The 23,608-nt window shown below is 42.7% G+C and overlaps 3 protein-coding genes across 18 annotated transcripts; all 3 read left to right on the top strand.

The window, feature by feature from the left end:
- Window positions 1-19,358, top strand: LOC119551339 (protein PFC0760c). 16 transcript variants are annotated; one of them, XM_037860641.1, is made up of 28 exons: window positions 2-643; window positions 2,336-2,492; window positions 2,549-2,715; window positions 3,135-3,170; window positions 5,572-5,754; window positions 5,898-6,041; window positions 6,099-6,232; window positions 6,292-6,472; window positions 6,537-6,851; window positions 7,241-7,555; window positions 7,611-8,255; window positions 8,314-8,496; window positions 8,560-8,697; window positions 8,761-8,943; window positions 14,177-14,308; window positions 14,507-14,830; window positions 14,889-15,077; window positions 15,133-15,270; window positions 15,685-15,942; window positions 16,482-16,664; window positions 16,729-16,860; window positions 17,012-17,176; window positions 17,563-17,719; window positions 17,778-17,944; window positions 18,004-18,160; window positions 18,226-18,392; window positions 18,457-18,639; window positions 18,706-19,358. In XM_037860641.1, exons 1-28 carry the CDS (start codon window positions 430-432, stop codon window positions 18,891-18,893), a joined length of 5,535 nt encoding a protein of 1,844 aa, XP_037716569.1. In that variant the 5' UTR covers window positions 2-429; the 3' UTR covers window positions 18,894-19,358. The 16 variants fall into 16 exon arrangements, with proteins under 16 accessions (XP_037716582.1, XP_037716569.1, XP_037716571.1 ...); XM_037860643.1 differs by lacking the exon at window positions 15,685-15,942; XM_037860642.1 differs by lacking the exon at window positions 17,012-17,176 and having other exon boundaries at window positions 3-643.
- A 1,103-nt stretch (window positions 19,359-20,461) lies between these two features.
- Window positions 20,462-21,548, top strand: LOC119551341 (zinc transporter ZIP1). The gene is made up of 2 exons (XM_037860658.1): window positions 20,462-21,353; window positions 21,411-21,548. The coding sequence occupies exons 1-2, from the start codon at window positions 20,462-20,464 to the stop codon at window positions 21,449-21,451; spliced, it is 933 nt and encodes a 310-aa protein (XP_037716586.1). The 3' UTR covers window positions 21,452-21,548.
- An 825-nt stretch (window positions 21,549-22,373) lies between these two features.
- LOC119550737 (zinc transporter ZIP1) lies at window positions 22,374-23,572 on the top strand. The gene is made up of 2 exons (XM_037859653.1): window positions 22,374-23,386; window positions 23,450-23,572. Exons 1-2 carry the CDS (start codon window positions 22,387-22,389, stop codon window positions 23,488-23,490), a joined length of 1,041 nt encoding a protein of 346 aa, XP_037715581.1. The 5' UTR covers window positions 22,374-22,386; the 3' UTR covers window positions 23,491-23,572.
- Window positions 23,573-23,608: the final 36 nt, after the last annotated feature.

Genomic DNA, 23,608 nt, shown 5'->3' on the forward strand with positions numbered 1-23,608 from the left:
ACTTTCAGTTGCGAGCGGACCTCTGCACGGAGTGGGACAAAATCTGAAAGGCAAAGAGTACAGTCCGCGGAAAACGTACAATTAATAGAAGCAAGAAGCAATATATATAATCTAATTTTTCTCATATATACCCTACATATATTTCGCCTGTATATGTATCAGTGTACCAAAAGTTGTTATACATAAAATAAATTGCGAAAGAAAGAAATACCATTATCAACTAAAAATAGTGACCGATTCTCAAAGGAATACAAATTTTAATAACGAAAAAAAAAAAATACCAAACGACGAGAACGAATTAATTATAAAGTATATAACCATAAAAAAGAGCAGATACCCGCACGCATGTTCGAGTTAAGGGCTTAGGATACCATCGAACCGAAGATAGATAGACCGTAACCGATTGTGAGTGAGGGATCGGATCGAAGGATGACTTTCACTCGCCTCAAGACTCTTTCGCTGCTCGTGTGCGCTCTGCTGGCACTGAGTTTTCCCGGATATGTGAACGGCGCTACCAACAACAACAGCAAGAAGGGCTCGCAGCCAGTGGCGCCCATCGAACCGGAAGCCGTCATCGAGGAGGTCAATGCCAAGCAGCTGGAGAAGCTCCTGGCCGACAAGGATTACGTGGCCGTCTTCTGGTGTAAGTTCCGATTCCATGGATGCCTCCCGTTCCCGTTCCCGTGCGACCACGAGTGACGTCCGGGCATCGTTCTTTTCTTTTATTGTCGGCCCACCGGACTCGAAATAGTAACAGAAGCAGAAGCAGAAGCCATATTATATAAATTTTCGCTAGTGAAAATTCTAAAAATTCACATACAAATGAAAATATGTGAAAAATTCGTTGCTCGAAATGTCCGAGATTTTCATTCGGTTAATTTTTTATTTTTTTTCCTATTTCTTTATTTCCTCCCCATGTTGCCAGTAGTCTGTGTTGCCTTCCCCTTTTCTATATATTTTTTTTGGTTTGTGCGCTATCTTTGCGATCTGTTTATGAGTAGAGAAATCTCTCTTGGCTGTGAGAAATTGCCATCGTCTTCGCCTCAGAGACCGAGGCAGCTTTTTATATTCTATGTTTTTTATCTTTTTTGGCGCAAACTTTTGGCACAAAAATGACCTCTTGCCGAAAAATAGCAGAACCTCACTTCCTTCCAGTTGGCAACCGATTTCCTGCCCTTTGAATATATTTTCATATGGATCAATCTGTGGTGATCTATTTTGGATTCGGAAAAAACGGATACCAATTGTTTCTTTTAAAAACACTCAGTCGCTTAAAATTGACAAAATAGAAGTCCTATAAACAAACAGCGAATGGTTCTATAGAAAATATATTTAATCACCTTAAAAATAGATTCGGCCTTAATGCATTGTCCCCCAATGTCAAAGTTAATAAACAAGAAAGTGATCTTCGGATTGTAACATTCTCCCATGTATATGTATATACATCTTATTTTACATATACATTTTCACGATGTGTTTCATTGGCGGCAATTCCAAAAATAATTGTTGACAATGAAAATACATATTCTGAGTCCAAAAACGTCAAGCCCAATGCCCCTGGCAAACAAACGAAAATATTCATGGAACATCTACGCAAATGGAAGACCATTGAATCAAGTCAGAGATAGCTACAATTTTAAATGAATTATACTAAGGAGCTATATGTGTTTATTGTTGCAAGTAAACGCTATTTACGTTATTGCAATGCCTTGCGAAAACACACGGATCACCAAGAATAGAACTTCCTTTTGCAGTCGAATCGATGGATTCATCGGCATAATCTGTTCCATGTTTTTGATCGCCCCATTAGAACCCGTAATAAGGGGCAGGAAATTCTACTAACCTGTGATTGTTTTTCAAGCAGTGAAAGATCGCTTCATATAGAAATCCAAACAATCGAAATGGATGTTTACTCGGCGATGTTTTAATGATTGCGATCCTCTTGCAGTCTGCCGTTTAACCAACCTGAACATTTAAGAAGACGTGCTCTTTTGTCTGCTGCAATTCATTTCCCTAATAGTGGCCGCATGAATTTTATGAATTAATTTAGAAATTTTAGCATATTTGTTGGCAGTTGCTGCCGCATTAATAGCACCGAATTGGCCCGGCGCTGCTGTCATTTCATTCATTCATTCAGCCCTATTCTGCATACGATGATGCATCCTGCATCTACTATAGGAATGAATAATCTCTGCGGCATTTGGTACCACTTCTGCCTGGGCTTTGGCTTTTAGTTTTCAATTTTCACAATTCGAATGCGAATTCTGTTATGCGCGTCACACGCAACAGTTGCCGACTGTCAATTGATGTTGGTATCTCTATTTTACGGTTTCAGATGCGCGTAGCTGCGTGACCTGTGATAAGGTTTTAGCGGAACTCGAGAAAATCGACGATGACACCGACTCCTTCGGTGTGGACTTTGTGAAAATCAACGACAAACGACTAGCCAAACAGTATGGCATCAAGAACTTCCCCGCCCTCACCTACTTCAGGTGAGTTCCTCCAAAAGGGGGTCAATGACACTAGATCTAACCGATCCGTAACACAGGGAAAAGGAGCCTATCATCTACGATGGCGACCTCATGGACGAGGAGGGCGTGCTCGACTTCCTCACCTCGCTGGAGGCCATGGATCTGCCCGATCGCATCGAGGAGGTCAATTCCAAGATTTTGCAGAAGATCATCGAGGACACCGACTTTGTAGCCGTTCTATTCTGTAAGTCCGACTGACTTGATCTTAACACTTACTTCTTCAAACGTTTACCACTCCGAAGACTCTTATTGTCGGAGATTTGAATTGATGATGTTCTATTTCAAAGCAGTTGCAGTTTTTAGCGAACACAAACAGTTTAGCTCTCTTGTGACTAAAAAACATACAGCTAGGTATAGACTACAATCATATCTACCTATACTGTATATTCTTTAAATCGATTTCTTATGCGTATGTCTGTATCTCTCTCTATCAATACGTATATTACTTGTGACTAACCAAAGCTAAATGGCGGCATACTTAACACTCAATATTACTATCTATATAAATATATATCTCTTCCGGCGGTATTTCGCACCCTCTCTGAGCCAATTTACATATGGACAATTGATCAATGCAATATATATTTTATCAAACGACTACAGGTCCAGATCATGAAACATGCCCGCCCAGGGTTATGGGTAAGTTGATCGTAAAAAAATACTGGGAACCTTCTACCTCGCCCTCCCCCTCTAATAATTATCTATTTTGAAACTTTGTTTCCCCAACAATAATTCATTGACAATGTTCTACCCTATTCCACCATAATTTTCCTGATTCCAGTAATCCAAAAAAAAATGCCCATGATCCGAAATGTAAATATGTACTTCATAATTGGCTATATAACCCAAATAACCGAACAATCCAGTGTGTTGGTGCTTGCTCTCATGGATCGATTCAGGAAAATTACGCACAGCGGGACGGAGATTATCGGATACAAGTTGATGGTACACGATTTAGTTCTGCTCAAGATGATTTTACTGGGAGATCTTAATCTCTTCGGAGGTCAGCTAGTACGCCAAAGTTAACGTCGATGCCCTGGGTAAAGGACAGATTCTTAAATAGACCCAATCCCCACCATAGTAATTCTTAGTAATTTTTGTTTGAAAAAGAAGATCTCTCATTTTCGCGTTCGCTATCGACGAAGGCAGACACACATATTACGTATACGTATAATAATAAACATTACAACAACAGAGCCATTGCAGATGAATGTCTGGGCTCGGCGCCAGATTATGTTTTTGTCGCCACGGCATCTCCCCGTTTCCCCTAAATCACTATACCATCCCTAACCGGCGGTTAATTGAATAGGATATACTAAAATATTGAAGTTAGATAAGGTCGGAAGGCAGGGATCTCTGGAAGAATCACCTTTGCCACAATCCAAGAATGTGATGGCTGGCCTTGTGCAAATTATGGAAGATAGGCAGGAATTTACCTATTGAAAAACATAAATTCAATACTTGCAGAATATGATGGTATATACGACTATACACTCACGTTGGTGTCTTGGCCAACAACAATGTATTTGCTGCTGTCCGTCTCTTTCCGACACAGCCACCTACAATTTTAGGGTTAAAAATAGAAAACTCAAGCAGTTGGTCGGCCAACAAAATGATTTTTCGCTGCTCTTGTTGCTGCTGTTATTTTTGCTTAATTCTGAAACAACTAACTATAGAGTGGGCATGTGGATAGCCGCGATTCGTGTGTGCGAAGAAACACATAAATATATCCGTAGTATCCGCCACACTATCTATAGGTATTTTTATCAAACGCAGACGGCATGCGAAAAACAAAAAGGTTTTCCCAATGCATTGATGCGAACAGCATGTAGGTGAGACAAGACAAGATATGGTGGCCCATTGTATCCCCCGCCGCCCCCTCTGGTACTGCACTACGCCCCTGTCCATCCCCATGCCCCCTGCAATTGAGTTTGTATCCATCAGGGGCTGCAGACAGACAGCACTTTTAATTGCTTTTGCATACAGCAATACATCAACATGGCGGACACGAGCCGGCAATGCATGGTTATGGGCAGATCTTTAGTTGTCGCAGCCAAATGCTGATTTACATAATATACAAATACCCACATATGTGCTCTGTAACTATGTGTGCTCGGCTCTTCCCCGACTGACTTGCACTATTTTTAGTTAAATGCAACATTTGCCCATGTCTGCGGCAGGGCCAAAAATTGGTCAAGCTGTCAGTGGGAAAGTGGGAGCCTCATAAACATGTTTCATTTTTCTGGGTTCTCGCATATTGTGCAGTAAATTATGAAATGATTTTACCGAGCGAATGTGTGCACTGGCCTTGTCACCTTGGCGACACCCACTCAACCGGTGGCGCAGAATGAATCGCGTTGAATGGCAGAATGATTTCGGGTCGGGGCACTGTTTCTTTCAAAATCATGCAATTTGGGGTACTACCGCCGGCTAACTGCATTTGGCTTTTAGCAGGGTGCTGTATCATAAACATGTGGCCAGTCAGCCGTCAAAAGACACTTACAAGTTCACCAACAGGCCCACAGAAATAAATATTACGTATACGCCGCGTCGGGCACAAAAAAGCGAAAGCTTCGCACACATTTACGAATGTGGCAAGCAAAGCGCAATGAGATAGGTGAATAGGTGCAGAAAGAGAGGAGCGAGCTTTTCAAGAACCGATTCCTCTTTTATCTTACCCCATCCGAATGGGTTTCCTCTACCAAGACAAGTCAAGCATATTGCAACAGGTTGCACGCAGACAGATAGGGATGCTGTAAACAAATTGTAATCTGTAAATAAACGAACCGCCTGGGAAATGATTGGGTAACGCTGCAGTCTAACGGAACTCCATGGGCCTTGCATGCACTCACCCCTGTCTGAAATCTGAAATAACCCCACAGCTTTCGACTGCACGATATATAATCCGTGAATGTTCTAAAACTCCAGACGTAATAATATCCAAAGCCCCTCCTCGCTTTACGAAAAGTTTGACCCCCCCATCTGACGTATGACCCCTAATTATCTAATGTTTGCCTGATTCTATGAAACCAACCGCCAGACAAACAGCAATGCCGCAAGTGCGCCAAGGCCTTGCAGGAGCTGGAGAATATCGACGACGAAGCCGATCAGCTGGGCATCGGGTTTGTGAAAATTCACGACGAGGCCCTGGCCGACGAGTACAATCTCGGCAATCTGCCAGCCCTGGTCTACTACCGCCACCAGACTCCGATCATATACGAAGGTACCTCCATTCCGCACCCACCCCAAACCTCCACGACCACCACTCAAATCAAACTCAGACCAACCCGAAACACACATCAATCCCATGCTGAACTTGAACTCGGTATAACACTCGTGTCGCTAATATCGAAACTGTGTCTCCAGGTGAACTTCAGCGGGAGGAGGACGTCTTGGAGTGGTTGGTGCAGAATAAGTCGACGGGCGATGAAGATGATGTTATTGAGGACGTCACTTCGAAGACTCTGTCGACGCTGATCAGCAATATCGACAACCTGGTTGTGCTATTTTGTATGTAGTTGAGATTCGATTTACGGCGACTCATGTCCGACCGCTATTAATCTGCAGATGATCATGGAAATGACGACTCGATGACCGTGTTGGAGGAGCTAGAGCAAATCGACGACGACTGCGACAAGCATGGCATTCAGTTTGTGAAAATCGACGATGCCAAGGCGGCAGCCGATTACGGAATCGATTCGGTACGATCTAGAAGTCGATACATCTTTGACGCGAATCATAAACATTATTCGATCTGCAGATTCCGGCCATTGTTTACTTTGAAAAAGAAATTCCAAATGTGTACGACGGCGATCTCATGGACGAGGAGCAGATTCTGAAATGGTTGTTGGGGCAGTTGGAACGGGATGAGATCGAGGACGTCACGGACGAAATGCTCGACACAATGATCAAAGAAGGACGCGTCATTGCCGTGCTGTTCTGTAAATATTGAAATCCCCATACCCCAGCATAGGGCCAAAAATTTGCTCACCAGCTGTTTTCCAGACGACAACAACGACAAGAAGTCCCAGAAAGTGCTCGAAGAGCTCGAGAACATCGACGACGAGTGCGACGCTCTGGGCATTACCTTCGTGAAGATCGACAATCCCGAGGAGGCCGTTGAATATGGCATCAATAAAGTTCCTAAACTGATATACTTTGAAAAAGGCATTCCAACTATTTACGAAGGCAATCTGGAGGACGAGGAGAAGCTCCTGAAATGGCTAACAGACCAAACGAGTTCCGATCAAATCGAGGACATCACCGACGAAATGTTGGATTTGATCATTGAGAAAATGCCCCACGTAGCCGTTCTCTTCTGTAAGTGATTTCAGGCCCCACACTCCGCGACTTTGTGCCGGGACCCATGCGCACTCGACTCGTAATCTCTGTTGATATTGTACAGTTGCCTTGGTGTTGTACTTCTGGGGTGTCTGCAATTGTAATGTTAACCCTCTGTCGAGAGCTCGACGTGCTTTCCAGTAATAATATTCAAAAGCGCTTTTTAAACCCATTAATCAAACCTTAACAAAAACAAGTAGACCTCCTCTTTTGGTAAAGGTGACGATTGGTAGACCGTTAAAAATATGTAGATTGTAGGTTTCAAGTTACAAGTTGAGCGAAACAGCAGTTTGTTGATCCTTTTACCTCCTAGCTTTCGAAACGTAAGATAAAGTGATTGAACTAACAACATGAAAACATCTTCACAGACGACAAAGACCAAAAGAAATCACAGAAAATCCTCGCAGAATTGGAAAACATTGACGATGAGTGCGATCAGAATGATATTGCCTTTGTCAAGATCGATGATGACAAGGAGGCCAAAGAATGGGGTATCGATGAGATACCATCGATTGTACTCTTTGAACGTGGAATTCCACACATCTACGAGGGTGATCTGATGAAAGAGGATGAGCTGCTTGGCTGGTTGGTGCACCAGAAGCGCTATTCCGAAATTCCCGAAGTCACCGACGAGATGAAGGACAAACTGGTCGAGAACACCGAGCACTTGGCGGTTATCTTCTGTAAGTAACCTTTTTAAAGACAGTGTATATGGTTTTGCAATGAATTCTCCCACAGACGACAAGGACGATAAGCAGGATATGCGCATCCTGAACGAACTGGAAAACATCGACGATGAGCTGGAGAAGGAGGGTATTGTCATCGTGCGTATCGATAATGCCGCCGAAGCCAAGGAATATGGTCTCGACCATTTGCCCGCCCTCATCTACTTCGAGAACAAGATCCCCGCCCTCTACGAAGGCGATCTGATGAACGAGGATGAGGTTCTGGAGTGGCTGCTGGTGCAGAAGAAGACGGCTACCATCGAGGAGGTCACCGATGAGATCCTGGTCAACCTGATCAACGAGCACGAATATGTCGTTGTCTTCTTCACCGGTCCCTGCGAACCCGGCGAGACCTGCGACCACACTCTGAACGCCCTGGAAAGCATCGACGACGAGTTGGACGAGGCTGGCATCATTTTTGTTACCACAGAAGATACGGGTGTCGCCAAGAAGTACAATGTCAAGACCTATCCACGCCTGGTGTTCTTCAGGAACCGTGATCCTTTGCACTTTACCGGAGACCTGGACGACGAAGACGAAGTGTTGGCCTGGATTACCGACGACGAAACCCTCGAAATTCCCGGAAAAATCGAGGAGGTCAATGTGAAGATGTTGGATAAGATCTTGGCTGAAAACGATCACGTTGTCGTGTTCTTCTGTAAGAAAACAAAAAAATTGCTCTATTGTTATATTTACACTTGACTTTGAATCTGCAGATGCTGAGGGCGATAAGAAGGCCCAGAAGATCCTTAACGAGCTGGAGAACATCGATGACGAGTGCGAGGAAAAAGACATTGACTTTGTAAAGACATCCGACGATGATATTGATAAGGAATACGATCTGCCCGGTCTGCCGGCACTTGCATTTTATAGACATAAGTTTAGAACAATTTACACCGGTAAGAGTTTAGCAGAAAATAAGTTTTTCGGAAAAAAAATATTCTGGATTTAAATTTTTATAGGTGACCTGATGAAGGAAGAGGAAATTCTTGAGTGGGTTATTGACTTGCACGAGTCTACAGCTGATGTCATTGAATCTGTCGATCGTAAGACCCTGCAAGTTTTGATCAACGATGTTGAGCACCTGGCTGTGTTCTTCTGTAAGTAATTTCCTTGATAAGCTTAATTGGACCTTTAGTTTACATATTCTATGCATGGTTCAGATGACGATGAATGCGAATCGTGTTCTGATATCTTGGAGGAACTGGAAAACATCGACGATGACACCGATAAGCACGGAATACAGTTTGTCAAATCAAATGACGTTAAGCTGGCCCATGAAATTGGCATTTTCGCATTCCCAGCTTTGGTCTACTACGAGACCGGCGTCCCGATTATGTATGATGGTAAGATATATGTCAATTGATAACTAGAAGACCTTTAACTAACAATCCTCTCTCTTTCAGGTAATCTCAAAAATGAAAACCGTGTGCTGCAGTGGTTAGTCAATCAAAAGAGTAAGCTTCCCTTTTTCCAATGTGTTATCTGCTTTTTAACTCACGCTCATAAGCCAAACTTTCGCTACAAAGTCAGTTGAGACAAAAAAGGTTCCATAAATCTTCAAAAAATTGATAAATCCAATATCATTTACCCGTTTCTTGACCATTATAAAAGAACAAAACGTAATGATAATTTCTTATATAGGCAATGATGACGACGGAAGTGATGAGAAAATTGTTAAATTGCGCTATCCCAAAGAAAACGATGAGGATAAAAGAGAAAAATTAAAACGTCTGCAGAGTTCGATACGAAATGAAAGATTACGACAAAAAAAATTATTGGTTAAAAATGGGGATGAGGATGAGGAGGATGAAACTGGGGAGAAGGGTACCGATAAGGACGATGAGGATGACGAAGACGATGATAATGGGGAAGACGAGGATGACGAAGACGAAGACGATAATAATGGGGACGACGAGGACGAAGATGACGAAGAAGATAATAATGGGGATGACGAGGACGAGGATGACGAAGACGATGAAGATAATAATGGGGATGACAAGGACGATGATGATAATAATGGGAACGACGAGGACGAAGACGACGAAGATAATAATAAGGACGAAGATGATGACGAAGATAATAATGAAGACGATGAAGAAGACGAAGATGATAATAACGAGGACGACGAGGACGAAGATGATGAAGAAGATAATAACGGGGACGATGAGGACGAAGATGACGAAGAAGATAATAATGGTGACGATGAGGACGAAGATGATAATAATGGTGACGATGAGGACGAAGATGACGAAGATAATAATGGGGACGATGAGGATGACGAAGACGACAATAATAATGGGGACGACGAGGATGACGATGACGAAGAAGATAAAAATGGGGACGATGAAGATGATGAAGAAGATAATAACGGGGACGATGAGGATGACGAAGATGATGATAATAAAGGGGACGACGAGGACGACGATGACGAAGAAGATAAAAATGGGGAGGATGACGAGGAAGATACTGACGGAGACGATAAGGACTTAGATGGGGATGACGAAGATGATGACGAGGACGACGACGAAGAAGAAGATATTAAAAGTAAACCAAAATATAGGCACACGGCCAAGGGTCGAACGATACATCGTCTTGCTGACCTTTGCTCGGGTCGGCTTATAGATGAAATAGGTAATACCTGAATGTGAGTTGCCATTGACGCACTAACTGAAGTTGTTCAATGTTTTGTCCAACCCGACTGAAATTCCGATCCCACTTCCACCCCACCTGAGCATTCATCCTAGTACACTTTGCAATGCCCCCAAAACACCTTGTAAACTTCGACTACAGTTAATTTCATTGTCTATCTACAGACTTGGGGAAGAGGAATTCAAATAGAAATGCATTTAAACAAGGTAACCACTCCACACTCACTTGATCTGTATGCCAGTGCTCTCCGCATAGCTTCTGTGCTAAAGCAACTATCATGTGAGGGACAAACGCAATTGGGAACCCAGTCCAGCCAAATTAACTATCCACACTCGTCTATGTTTGATCCTCCTGAATGTTTAATCCTACACCCACAGCTTTATACAGTTCTTAAGCCAGATGTCTTTGGTTTCTCAAAAGACATATTCAAAGAATTATTAAATCATACATAGCTGACACAATGTTTGAAATTATTTAAGCGAAGAAATTTATATTTTTTTTTGTTTTGAAAAACGTAACTATTTCTGTAATGATACAAAAAATGTGTTAATACCTATTTTGTTTGATTTATAATTTAATTTCTCATAATACTTTAAGTAATCGTTATGTTTGTTTAATATATATTATTTAATGATGATCCTGCTGTTCCATGGAAAATATTTAAGCTTATAAACAAAAACAACCGAGTATTCGAACAAGTGAAACATAGTGAATTCACTCAGTCGAAAACGAAATGTACAACGTGGGCTTAACTCGATATTTAATATGTTTATTACAAATTAGAATCAAAATCCGAAACTTGTACAGTCAGCATCAAAAGCATTTTGTCAGTTAGTAGTTTTGAAATATAATTACAAATTATATTTAAACAATTTCAAATCTCTTCCACTCATAAAGCACGCTTTTTACTCTAGAACAAAGAATCTATCAAGTCTGAAAATAATGAAAATCAAATCGAATATCGTACTAACTGCTGTTTTTCTCTCTCTGTGGTAATATCGGAGGTGTTTAAGAAAAGTGTTGAGAGCCAGTTAACGACTTATATTCTTAGTTCTAGCCTACAATGATGCACTTTTGTTAAAACCTTTTTTTTTGAATAACTTATCGTAACGAACCTTCTGTTGTTAGTGGACCAAAATAAAAAACAAAAAATCTATTTAAATTAAACAATCTGACAAAATGTTTTTGTTTGTTTGCTTACACAGATGACGAATGTTTCTATGTTGGATTGGGTCATGACGGCCATTCAGCTAAGCGCGGCAACAATTTCGTGCCCAACGATTACAAACCATTCCAATGCTGTCCAACCAAATTGGAGAAGTCAACGAAAGTTCCTAAGATGACGGCCCAGCGGATCGGACACAGCGAAGGTGACCAGGGCAAGCGTCCCATTGGCGGCGGTAACTTCCAGTTCGCCGGATCGGCATCCAAGTCCTCCGGCAAGCCGGTGGCATCCAAGAAGCAGACCAAGGCCCCAGCCCCCAAGGACTCCGAGGAGGACGATGATGAGGAGAAGCCCCTGGTCAAGGTGTCGTATGCCAACAAGCGATCCGGAGGAAGCAACAAGCCGCAGGCTGGCAAGAAGGTGGTGGCCAAGGACAACAACGACGAGGAGTCCCAGGAGGTGGAGAAGGCGGCCAAGCAGAAGTCGTCGAAGAAATCCGGCAAGCTGAATGTCAAAACCGGTACGTAGGCCCAGGACCCTTTGGACCCTACCACACCATAGTCACCTAGAAACACTAGAAACAAGTCAAGACAAAAGTCAAACTCATAGTTCTTTTTTTTAACGTCCTGATCATTTTTGCTCTAGTTGTGCCCATTGTAACTCAGACACACATACAGACACTCACGCACAATTTGGTCGTTACCTTATTTGTTTATTTCTCTTCTCTTTTCTCTCTCTTGTGTCTTGCAGGCATTAATTTTTTCCAAAATCGACTAAAAAATTTGTATGATATCATTTTTCAGGATATCTCTCTGTGGGAGTAAGGCAACAAGTTTAACTGAATGTGAAAAAAACACAGACAGTTAGATAGTGATTGTATGAGATTGAATGATATGCCATACTAAAGTAGCACGTATACGCACTGTTGTCAACCGATAAATCAAATATCAAACCAAAACCAAAACCAAAACCAATACCAAAACCAACTCAAACCTGTATAGCCACCAAAAGAACCTTCAATGACAGGTTTCTATAATTAAATGTACATCATCTACATATGTGTGACTGCAAAAGACAACAACTTTGACAAGAACCAACTGAATAACTGAATTCGTATGGCTGTGTGTCCGTTATAAGGAGGTCCCTCCTCACTAACCTTGAATCGACTGACACACTACTATCCTATCAAATACCCATTAATCCTCGGTGTCAGATCGTATCAAAGTCCACACTTTTCTAAGCCGCAAAGCAATAATCGTTGTTCCACGTTGAGAAGAAGATCTACAGGTAGCAGAATCACACAAAAACCAAAATAATTAAACATTAATCAAGAAAAGAGCCTACTAACTAAAACTTTGTTGATATTTTCGCTTAAACTATTTTCAAGATGGGCCGCTTCTTCTGAGTAAGGCCCAGATCTATAACTAAAACCAATCATTTGTTGCATTTTGTCAACGGATTTCAACAAACTTTGTTCAAACTATAAGCAATTACTTCAACAAACAACTATCAAACTTCTGAGAACTTTCACTTGTATATTTAGTCAGCAAACTTTGTTATTAACAAATCAATCGGCCATTGTCTTTTGTCAATAACAAACGCCTAAACTTTTTTGATACTACTTCTTTTTGTCACAATATACAATTTACATTTATGTAGTTAGTCTAATTTAAACAAGAGCCAAGCAAAGCAAAGCAAAACAAAACGAACAGACGGATAAAATATTTTTTGAAACAATTTACACCAGACAGTGCCCAACTGTTAACTATTTTAACTGAAACGTGTAACGATGAGAGCTGTCAACTGTTTTCATAATACCAACATTGGGAGCCATAAGCCGATATATTGTGTAACCAGAGCTTTTTATCAGATATGTTGCAGCATATACCTAGTTTTGTTGTATATTTATGGAAGCGAAAATCCAATATTTCTCGCTGAACAATGGCCTCGCATAAAATGTAGCTCGCCATTTTGTTTCATTTGTTTTCTTCTGAGAGCGATTTCTGAACCGCTCGCTGTTGTTTTTGTTATCGGTATTTGAAAAATATCGAATTATAAATCTATCATTATGTTTTTCTAAGCTAAAGTCTATCACTCTACACGCAATTGTAACTAAATCCAACATATATGTAAACAAATTTTGTTGAACAGCAGCTGTTAAGTCAAGATCAAGCGAATGTATTTTTGTAAAACCAATTTTCTCCAATGAAAATTGTCAGATTGTAAGAATCAAACGCAAATCAAACTGAAAGCACTTTTGTAAACATAATCTTTTGAAAGAAAATGTAAGAATATTCAATAAAAACCATCCAACTCAATAATATTAGGTTCTCTTATTTGAAGACTTTAAAACACACAATTGTTGAAACACAGCAATTCTTTGACTTAAATAATTTCAAACACAAAGTCGTTAAAAATGCTTAAAATATATTAAAAAAAACCTTGAATATGTATGTTGTGTCCAAAGCATATCTCCCCCTGAAAAGAAATGTGTTATTTTGAGTCATAGGCAGCCAAATGTGGCCATTAATTATGACCTGGTGGGGATTTGGCAAGTAGCCCATTTCGAATTTCTTTTGGGCGGGGGTGAAAAAATAAACAAAGCGATCATTAATTTTGTATACACATTCAAGAATAAAGCTGATGATTGATTGACAAACTGCAGCCAACAGGTATGTGCCACCAAATGGATAAGCCCAAACATTTGTTCTCTGAATAAAAACATGATCTCCTCTAACGACAGTCTAACATTCCACACATAGGTAATATTGCAAGCAATCAGGACGTCTTCAACTGGATCCTCGAACAGAAGGCCGACCAAAGCATTCAGCTAATTAATCGTGATCAACTCTTCGAGTATATAGGCACCAAAGACTTTTTAGCGGTTGTTTTTTGTAAGTATAACAAGCGGACCAGTGTTTTAGGTAAAAGCTAAGGAATCTAGGAGTATACTATTGTTAAGTCGCGCCCACTAAAAACTGTAACTGCCCAAAAAAAAAAACAAAACACAAGCAAAATTAAGATTTATGTAGGTTAAGATTTAAAGTCATATAAATAATATCATTGCTAATACTAATCGCTTGTGATTGCAGACAAAGAAGATGATCCCGACTCGCCACGAGTGCTACGGCACATCGAACTAATCGACGATGAGGCTGCCGAATATGGCATTTATATAGTGAAAATGCACGACAAACTGATGGCCAAGAAGTACGGATACAGGAATCCCCCGGGCCTGACCTATTTCCGGAAGGGCAAGTACATCAACTACGATGGCGACATCGACGACGAGGAGGAGGTACTCGACTGGCTGACCAGTCCGGCCAACATGGAGATGACCGACCACATCGAGCAGGTCAACCGCAAGATGTTCGAGAAGATCCGCAAGAACTCCGACTACGTGGCGGTGATCTTCTGTAAGTCCTGAGTGTCCAGATTGCTTCGGATTATATCGAACCCCTATCCCAACCTCAGATAGCGATGAGTGCAAGCAGTGTCCTCGCGTCCTTGCCGAGGTGGAGCACATAGACGACGAGGCGGACAAGGCGGGCATCGACTTTGTCAAGATCGACGACAAGCAGATGGCCAAGGAGTACGGGGTGTTTGCCCTGCCTGCCATTGTCTTCTTCAAGCCCACATCCAAGGAGCCAGTCATTTACGCCGGTAGGATCTCTCAAGTCGGTCTTATTACAGATCATATAATCTGTGCTCTCTACAGGTGATCTTTACGAAGAAGAACAGATCCTTACTTGGCTGATCACGCAAAAGGATCCAAGTGGAGATGTTATCGAAGATCTCGAAGGCGAAAGACTCGTTCACCTGATCGAAGAGTCTGGCTCCATAGCCGTGTACTTTTGTAAGTTTGCAGCCGGAAGCAGCCACTGATTTAACTGATGAATACTCAATATCTCTGAGGAACCAGGTTTTAATTGCTGCAATCGGTTTGGTGATATCAATTCCGGCACAAAGTACAATGTCCAAATTTATGTTCACTGACGTTTCGTCTGGTTAAAAGCCTAATATCTGTTACATTTTCGTTCCAAGTACTTCTGTAGGATTGATAATCACGCTTTTGCGCAAAAAGTTTGCAGCAAACTCTGTGTTATTGTAGTTAACCAATTAGATCAATCTAGTTTAAGCCTCTTATCAGCGCTCTCTGTGTATCTAACCAAACAAGACTTTATTTATATTTCTATCTGCGACCGTGCTCTCTGAAATCCGAAATCCGAATTCTCAAACCGAACCACACAAAATCGATACCCAAACGTAGGGAACAAGACCAAGTGCGACATTTGTAATTCGAAGGCGGCGCGCAAGGCGCGTCTGAAAAAGGAGCGGGATCAGCACCAGCAGGAGGGCGGAGCAGCCAGCGCCGCAGCCGCCTTCGGCAGTGAGGCAGATCCTTCCGAGGCGGCCGCTGGTGGGGCGGAGGACTCGCCCGGGGCAGGGGCAGGCTCCGAGGGGGAGTCGGCACCGCCGGCCTCGGCAGCTGCTCCACCGGATGCATCGACCGGCAAGCAAGAGGATGGTAGCCCACCTTTCTGTATAGATCTCGTGCAACTGGAATGAGTCCAAGAATGTTTAACCACATAACCCAGCACAACCAGACACCATATACACCACACACCTCTACCTTGTACAGCGAATGTATAAACCCAAATGAACTTAGAATCTTCACCCGAAACTAGCACTATCTCTCTGTTGCTCTGATTCTTTCTCTGTATCTCTTTCATACCCGAAACCTTCTTTGTATTCTCAACGTTAGATGTTCTCTCCCAGATCCCCGATTAGTATCTTTCCTTTATATTCTGTTTGTATACTAGCCTGATCCGTTGATATGTATTTCAATCATAATTACTGATTCCATTTAAGATGTAAAAAATGTAGTAGTGGAACCAGGACTTATGTGTTGTACCATAGTTGTTTGCCATCTCATATCCCCTTCAACTTATGCTGTGCTTCAGTTCACATACGTGTAGTGCTTGCTGTAGTACCCTGTATTGTCCCTGCTCCCTTATAGTGCTTGTTGAATAATTAGATATTCCCCAAACCCACTTTGACAACCAGATGCGGATGGCTGTGAGCAGTGCACCAAGGTTCTTGAGGAGCTGGAAAACATCGATGACGACTGCGATAAGCATGGCATTACCTTCGTGAAGACCAGGGACTTCTCCGTGGCCGATGGTTATGGTGTGCATGAGTATCCTGCTTTAGTCTACTTCGAGGGAGGAATACCCAACGTCTTCGAGGGTAAAGAGGCCCCTGAATCTATTCTAGGCACTTGTATCGATCGTATTAAGATCATTTCTTCCAGGTGAACTTAGCGAAGAGGAGGAGGTGCTGCAGTGGCTCATCACACAGAAGACCGAAGATCGCATCGAGCTCATCACTCGCCAAATGCTCGAGACCATGGTGGAGGAGACCCAGTACCTAGCCGTGTACTTCTGTGAGTAGCTCTAAGCGATCGATTGGTCAACTGTTGCCCTTCACTTTCTCATGATCTCACACATTCTGAATTGTTGTATCCCCGCCCCAAAACTGCATCAAACATATATATCCCTGATTTAAACCGAAACCGAAACCTGAACCGTCCTCAGTGCCACAAGAGCGCAATGGAAAGCAACCCGCTTTTTGCCGCAGTTTCTGCTCCCCCTCTAGTCTTAAAGAAAGCAACCTGACCACCACCAAATCCACAAAACACTCATCCAGCAAATTCGTACAAAACTACATATCACGTAAAAGAAAACGTATCGAAAAACAAGGTATTCCTTCCGTATTCCACGTGCACCAAATAAAAAACAACTCCAAAGCTCCCATTGCGCATGTTCGATGGAGCCCTAACCACGTCTAACCCTCCGTAGGAACTCTGTTCCTCGTCCAGAATTTATTCTAGACTGCTCTTAACCAGGCTTCCATCGTATTACGACCAAACTAAATTAGATTTCTACACTCCATTCAATTGCTGTTAATAAAATATTTGGGTTCGAAATTTCTGGAATTCACTGGAATTTAGTTTGGACGGGAATACCTTTTTGTTACGGCGTTTTCTTTGCCTCTCACACTATTGCTAACCGATTCTTTAGCTTGGCACTAACTTTTAAGTACTTATACTTATGGGGTAACTGACTGGCATTTATACTTTTGGCAGACAAAATCAACTGCAACATATGCGACCAGATATTAGAGGGACTGGAACTGATCGATGACGAATGCGATGTGTTCGGAATTCATATGGTCAAGATACAAGATCCCCAGCTGGCCAAGCGTTATTCGATTAAGACCTTCCCGGCTTTGGTTTATTTCAGGTAAAAGTTTCGCTAATATATGGAATTAAACTTTTTATCGAACTGTGGTATTATGTAGAAACGGAAATCCCTTGTTATTTGAGGGAGACCTGCAAAACGAGCAGTCTGTATTGGAATGGCTTATCGATGATGACAACCGTGAGTTGGCCGATGAAATCGAGGAGGTCAACGAGCGCATGTTGGATCGTCTAATGGCCGAGTCCACCCTGTTAGTGGTTTTCTTTTGTGAGTACTTTACTTTAAGGGACTCAAAGAGGGGTTTTTAAGACTCTACCCCTATTTAGATGACGATGACTGTGCTGAGTGCGAAGAGATTTTGGAAGAGCTGGAGGAGATTGATGGCGAAGCCGATATGTTTGGCATTGATTTTGTAAAGATTGCTAGTATGCAGGCAGCCAAAACATACGAAATTGTCAATATACCTTCCCTGGTATATTTCCGGTAAGTTCTGTACAAGAACTGTAAAAAAAGATTTTCAGATATTTTAATAATGTTAAATAATTTAGAAAACAAGTGCCTGTCCTCTATGATGGAGATTTGCACCAACACGATAAGGTTATTACTTGGCTGACGTCCCAAGATGTATTCGAAATCAAAAACGAAATAGAAGAAGTTAACCGCAAAATGCTTGACAAACTACTGGAAGAGAACGAGTTCTTGGCCGTGTTCTTCTGTGAGTGCAACACTATTATTAATTTTTAAAATAACCTATATTAATTACCACAACTATCCATTAGATGAACACAATCAGCCGGACAGTACTGCAGCTCTGGAGAAACTCGAAAACATTGACAGCGAGACAGACAATTTGGATATTACATTTGTAAAGATGGCCGACTCACGGTATGCCAAGAAATGGGGCGTCACCAAGCTGCCAGCAATGGTCTACTTCCGCCGACGCTTCCCTAGCATCTATAGGGGTAAGTCCAGGGACTTTGGATCAAAAAGGAGGAGCCTTCATAACCAGAATCTTATAATCATTCAAGGTGACCTTCTATCCGAGGACGAGGTGCTGGAGTGGCTGCGCAAGAACCGCTTCCGCCAACCCGAGCTGAACATCTTTATGTACGCCCTGATCGCCCTGGCGGTGGCCTTTGTGATCTATACAGCCTTCCTGCTGCAGTGCTTCAAGCCGGCGCCACCACCTCCTGTCCAGCACCCCAAGCAGTCGTGAATGGGCTGGGCCAGGGAAGGGATAATTGGAATTGGAAGCAAGTACTGAATCATGTTGAATGGCTGTCAACTACAATGGAGGGTTTTCGAGAGGAGGCACACAAAACAGAGAGCAAACCGAAACTTGAAATGACTTTCCCTAATCGCAATAACACACGCATTAATATGTACATTAAACTGTCATCCAATCGTCTAAATTAGACGTCTATAAAATCCCGTGCTCTATTGTTTCGAAGGAACTTCTGAGACAGCTTGATGACTTCAACAAACTCTGATACTTCCATAAATATCAAAACTCATGTATAGCATATTCACATCAATATCAAATTCATTTGTCTTCACACCCGTGTACATCATGAAAAACAAATTAAAGAACACACTCAAGTCATAGTAATTACTTTAAATTTAAATTTAAACGCCATAATATTGTGTAATAAATGCCAATAATAATTTTTACAGTAAAACATTTACGGCCTATAATAATTAATAAACTATTGGATGATGTACTCTCAACTTATTTTCAATTAGTAATATGTTTTTCCCCTTCATGGATAAGAAAGGCTATACTCAAGTGAGAACTATATGGTACATCCAATGGAAGTAACTTTTTTAACAAATTTTTGCTCTGAAAGTAGATACTTGAAACCGGAATTTATGGACAGTCCCAAGACTGCACCCGACATCTCCGCAAAATCATGAAATGTTTTAGGAGTTTATCCCAATGGAAACGATCATTCTGTCATATCAACTTCGATATCGATAAAGGAAAAACTTCCGTTACTGTAAAAAAACTTATCGTTCGAAATCTCTTACTTCAAAAAAAGTTGGTCTGGTTTATTGATGATATTGGTGTTTTGGGGGAAAAAAATGTTATCAAAGTAGATATATTAATTCTTCAGAGTCTGACGAGGTTCTGAGTTTTTCTAGTTATCACATTGACAAGATCTAGAAATACAGTTTTATATTCACTAGCAATGTAAAACATTTACTGCTTTATTTATTTAATAAATTATAAAGAGATAAACATGATTTATTTAATAATTTCCCCCGCCTGCGGCCAACTCATAGATAGTCCCCCTCGAGTACTTAATCTGACTCACAAGCTACATATGTTAGTATTGACCATTTGGCAACGATAACTTGGTTTCGAAGTTATCAGGTGAAACTGTCGGACTCGCCCAATGATAGCACATAGATTTCTGGGTGCACATGGCTTTGCCTCGCGTTGGCAACTAATAATTTTTTACGCCAGCAGAAATTTCAGTGCGAAAACTTCCATTGAAAAGGTAAAGCACCAAAGAAGACCGATTACACAATTCCGAAAACCTTGGGTTAAAGGGCAGTAAAGTAAAAACATTTGCTAAAAGGAAATGAAGATAATGTTTAAAAAGATATCATGCCGAAATTTTACCTCATACCTTTTGCCAATAAACTCGGCCACTTTAAGTCGAAGCCCCTAAGCCCTTAATTTGAGTAAATATTTGCCAATATACTGATATCTTTAAGTAGATATCAAGTCCAACTATAAGAACTGAATGGATAGATATTGGGCCAGTTATTTCATTCGCAATGGCAGACCAACACTTAATAGTGGCCAAAATCGTGGCCATTGTGGTGCTGCTCCTGGTGACCCTGATCTTCTGCTTTATTCCCTACCTCCTGGATCGCTTCTACAAGTGGACCAAGCGACCCGAGAACAATGCTCGGGAGTTTAAGGTGGTGCTGTGCCTTCTTAACTTCGGCGGAGGAGTGCTAATAGCCACCACCTTCATCCACATGCTGCCCGAGGTGGTGGAGGTGGTAAACGCTCTCCAGGATTGCCGCATGCTGGCGTCCACTCCTTTTGGCCTCTCAGAGGTTCTGCTCTGTACCGGCTTCTATCTGATGTACTGCATCGAGGAAACCATGCATTTCTTTGTGCGTCGGCGGCAGCAAAAAAGGCTCCAGGAGGTGGTCACAATCAAGGAGGCGGGCGAGGACCTCTCGATGAAGGTGGTAGTCCAATCCGAAGAAACACCCAAGGAACCCAACTGGTTGCGTGGCCTGGGCATCATCGTGGCCCTCTCCCTGCACGAACTCTTTGGCGGCATGGCCATTGGCCTGGAGATGAGTGTGAGCACGGTGTGGTTCATGACAGGCGCCATCTCGGTCCACAAACTCGTCCTGGCCTTCTGCATCGGCATGGAGATCATGATGGCCCACACCAGGTGGCTGCTGGCCGTCGTCTACCTCCTGGTCTTCTCCATAGTAACCCCCATTGGCGTGGGCATCGGGATCGCTGTCAGTGAATCTGCCGAGGCTAATCAGCCAAGTACGGTCTCGGGAATCCTTCAGGGTCTCGCCTGCGGCACTCTGATCTACGTGGTCTTCTTTGAAATTGTGGCCAAAAACCATGCCGGCCTGCGGGTCCTACTCTCGTCGATGGTGGGATTTGTCCTGATGTTTGGCCTCCAGATAGCAAGTAAGTGCTTTTGGATCCCACAATGGTTGTAAGCCAATAACTCATTTTCTTTTTTAGTCGGAGAAGCCAAGGGCAAGAGCCACTTCACATGCCCCTAGCGAACATACGAATACTTATAGAGTTAGTAAATTTTATTGGGAACGATACCTTAAGTGGCTTCCTTTATGTGCATCGCGTTGTACAAAGGAATATAAGGCCAGCAAAGAAAACCAAAGCCTATAAGACAGTGCCATATATAAATGTCAAAAAGAAATTAACAAAAAATAAACTAGATATTTTTAAAAATAAACTCTTATTTGTTTGCTACATCGATGATTATAGCTATGCGACAAAATTTGAGAATTTAATTTTTGTTGCTTACATGGGGAAGAGCCTTGTTTTTCCAAAACTTACAAAAATAGAATAGATAGATCCTAACAAGTCCACGTTCATGTAAACAAGTTACTCTACACCTGGCATTGACTTTTGATTTAGATCATGAATATTTATTATTTAAATGGTTAAAATCGTTTCCTATATGTTTGTTTATCTAAGCCTAATAGAAGTTAATTCGTCCATATGCATAAGAAACGCACGAACTTGATCGCAGTAGATCACAAAATTAAAGTAATTCCGTTGAAAAATTATTTAAACAATTCTTCAGAGCTCGCTATTTTCCAAGGCGTTGTTTCAAAAGTTTTTAAAGTGGTTGCATCCAAAAATTTGTTTAGTGTATCATTTAAATCGAAAATAGCCTATCCTAGCCCATACTTCCGAACTACCCCAACAATACCAAGCTCCCTTCAGTCTTTAAATTCGCTAAGAGCCCCTAACTATGGTTCGGTTATCGGTAAAAGCCACCTGTCCATGGGACAACGAATGAGATAACAACATTGTAGGACGGCGGTGGCTCGCTGTCTGCCTTTGAATCCGCGTATCAATCAGCGATCAGATTTCAATCACCTCCCGCTGATATATAACTGCCGATATAAGCCATTCGTCTGCTCGTGAATTTCAGCCAGCTCAGTCGAAGTTCGGAACTCGGGACGTCAAGATGAGCGGTGCGGGGAATGCGGCGAAGGATCACCAGGCACTCCTGGTGGCCAAGATAGTGGCCATGGTGGTGCTCGTGGTGATCACCGTGCTCTGCGGCAGCCTGCCATACATCCTGGACAGATGCTTCCTGTGGACCAAGAAGAGTCCGGAGGAGACCCGCTCGTCGGCGGTGGTGCGATGCCTCCTTTTCTTCGGCGGTGGTGTGCTCATCTGCACCACCTTCCTGCACATGCTGCCCGAGGTGATCGAGGTGGTGAATGCTCTCCAGGAGTGCGGTTTCCTTGCCCAGACACCCTTCGCCCTGCCGGAGATGCTGCTCTGCACGGGCTTTTTCCTGATGTACGCCTTGGACGAGCTGATGACCAGTGTGGTGCGTCGCCACCAGCGGAAGCTTAGTCGGAAGGAGTCGGTGGCCAGTTTGGCCTTTGTAAGGGGTTGCAGCATCCGGCACAGCACTCTACTCAAGCTCCAACTGAATGAGGAACCGGAAGTGCAGGTGATAGAGCCGCAGGCACCAAAGGATCACCACGGCCATTCACACATGCCTGTGGCATCCGGCGAAGGATCCTCTGTCCGGGGTCTGGGCATCATCCTGGCCCTGTCCCTGCACGAACTGTTCGAGGGCATGGCCATCGGACTGGAGGGCACAGTGAGCACGGTGTGGTTCATGTTCGGAGCAGTGGCCGCCCACAAGCTCGTCCTGGCCTTCTGCGTCGGGATGGAGCTGCTGGTGGCCCGAACCCGCAGCTCGCTGGCCATCCTGTACCTGGTGACCTTCTCCATTGTCACGCCCATCGGCATCGGCGTGGGCCTGGGCATTAGCCAACAGGTTGCAGCCGGTCAACCCAGTCTGCCCTCCGGAGTGCTCCAGGGCATCGCCTGCGGAACCCTGCTCTATGTGGTCTTCTTCGAGATCCTCACTGAGAGCCACGCCGGATGGAGAGCCCTTGTGGCCGCCGTGGCAGGATTTTCCTTGATGTTTGGCCTGCAAATACTTTGTAAGTGATAACCAGATGACTAACGTCGGAATAAGTTACTAACCTATGTTTTCTCTTTTGCAGCTGACGAAGCTGAGGGCGATGACAGCCTCACTTGTTCCTAGAATTTGGGCCGCCACTTCAGTATTATAAAGATCCCCTTTAACACTATTTTTATTTCTTAAGTTAATAAAATAAAGAGGAGAGTCTTTAGTTAAAATAAGGAACTCTACATATAAACCA

The sequence above is a fragment of the Drosophila subpulchrella genome, chromosome 2R (genome assembly GCF_014743375.2).
Source record: "Drosophila subpulchrella strain 33 F10 #4 breed RU33 chromosome 2R, RU_Dsub_v1.1 Primary Assembly, whole genome shotgun sequence".
Taxonomy (NCBI): Eukaryota; Metazoa; Arthropoda; class Insecta; order Diptera; family Drosophilidae; genus Drosophila; species Drosophila subpulchrella.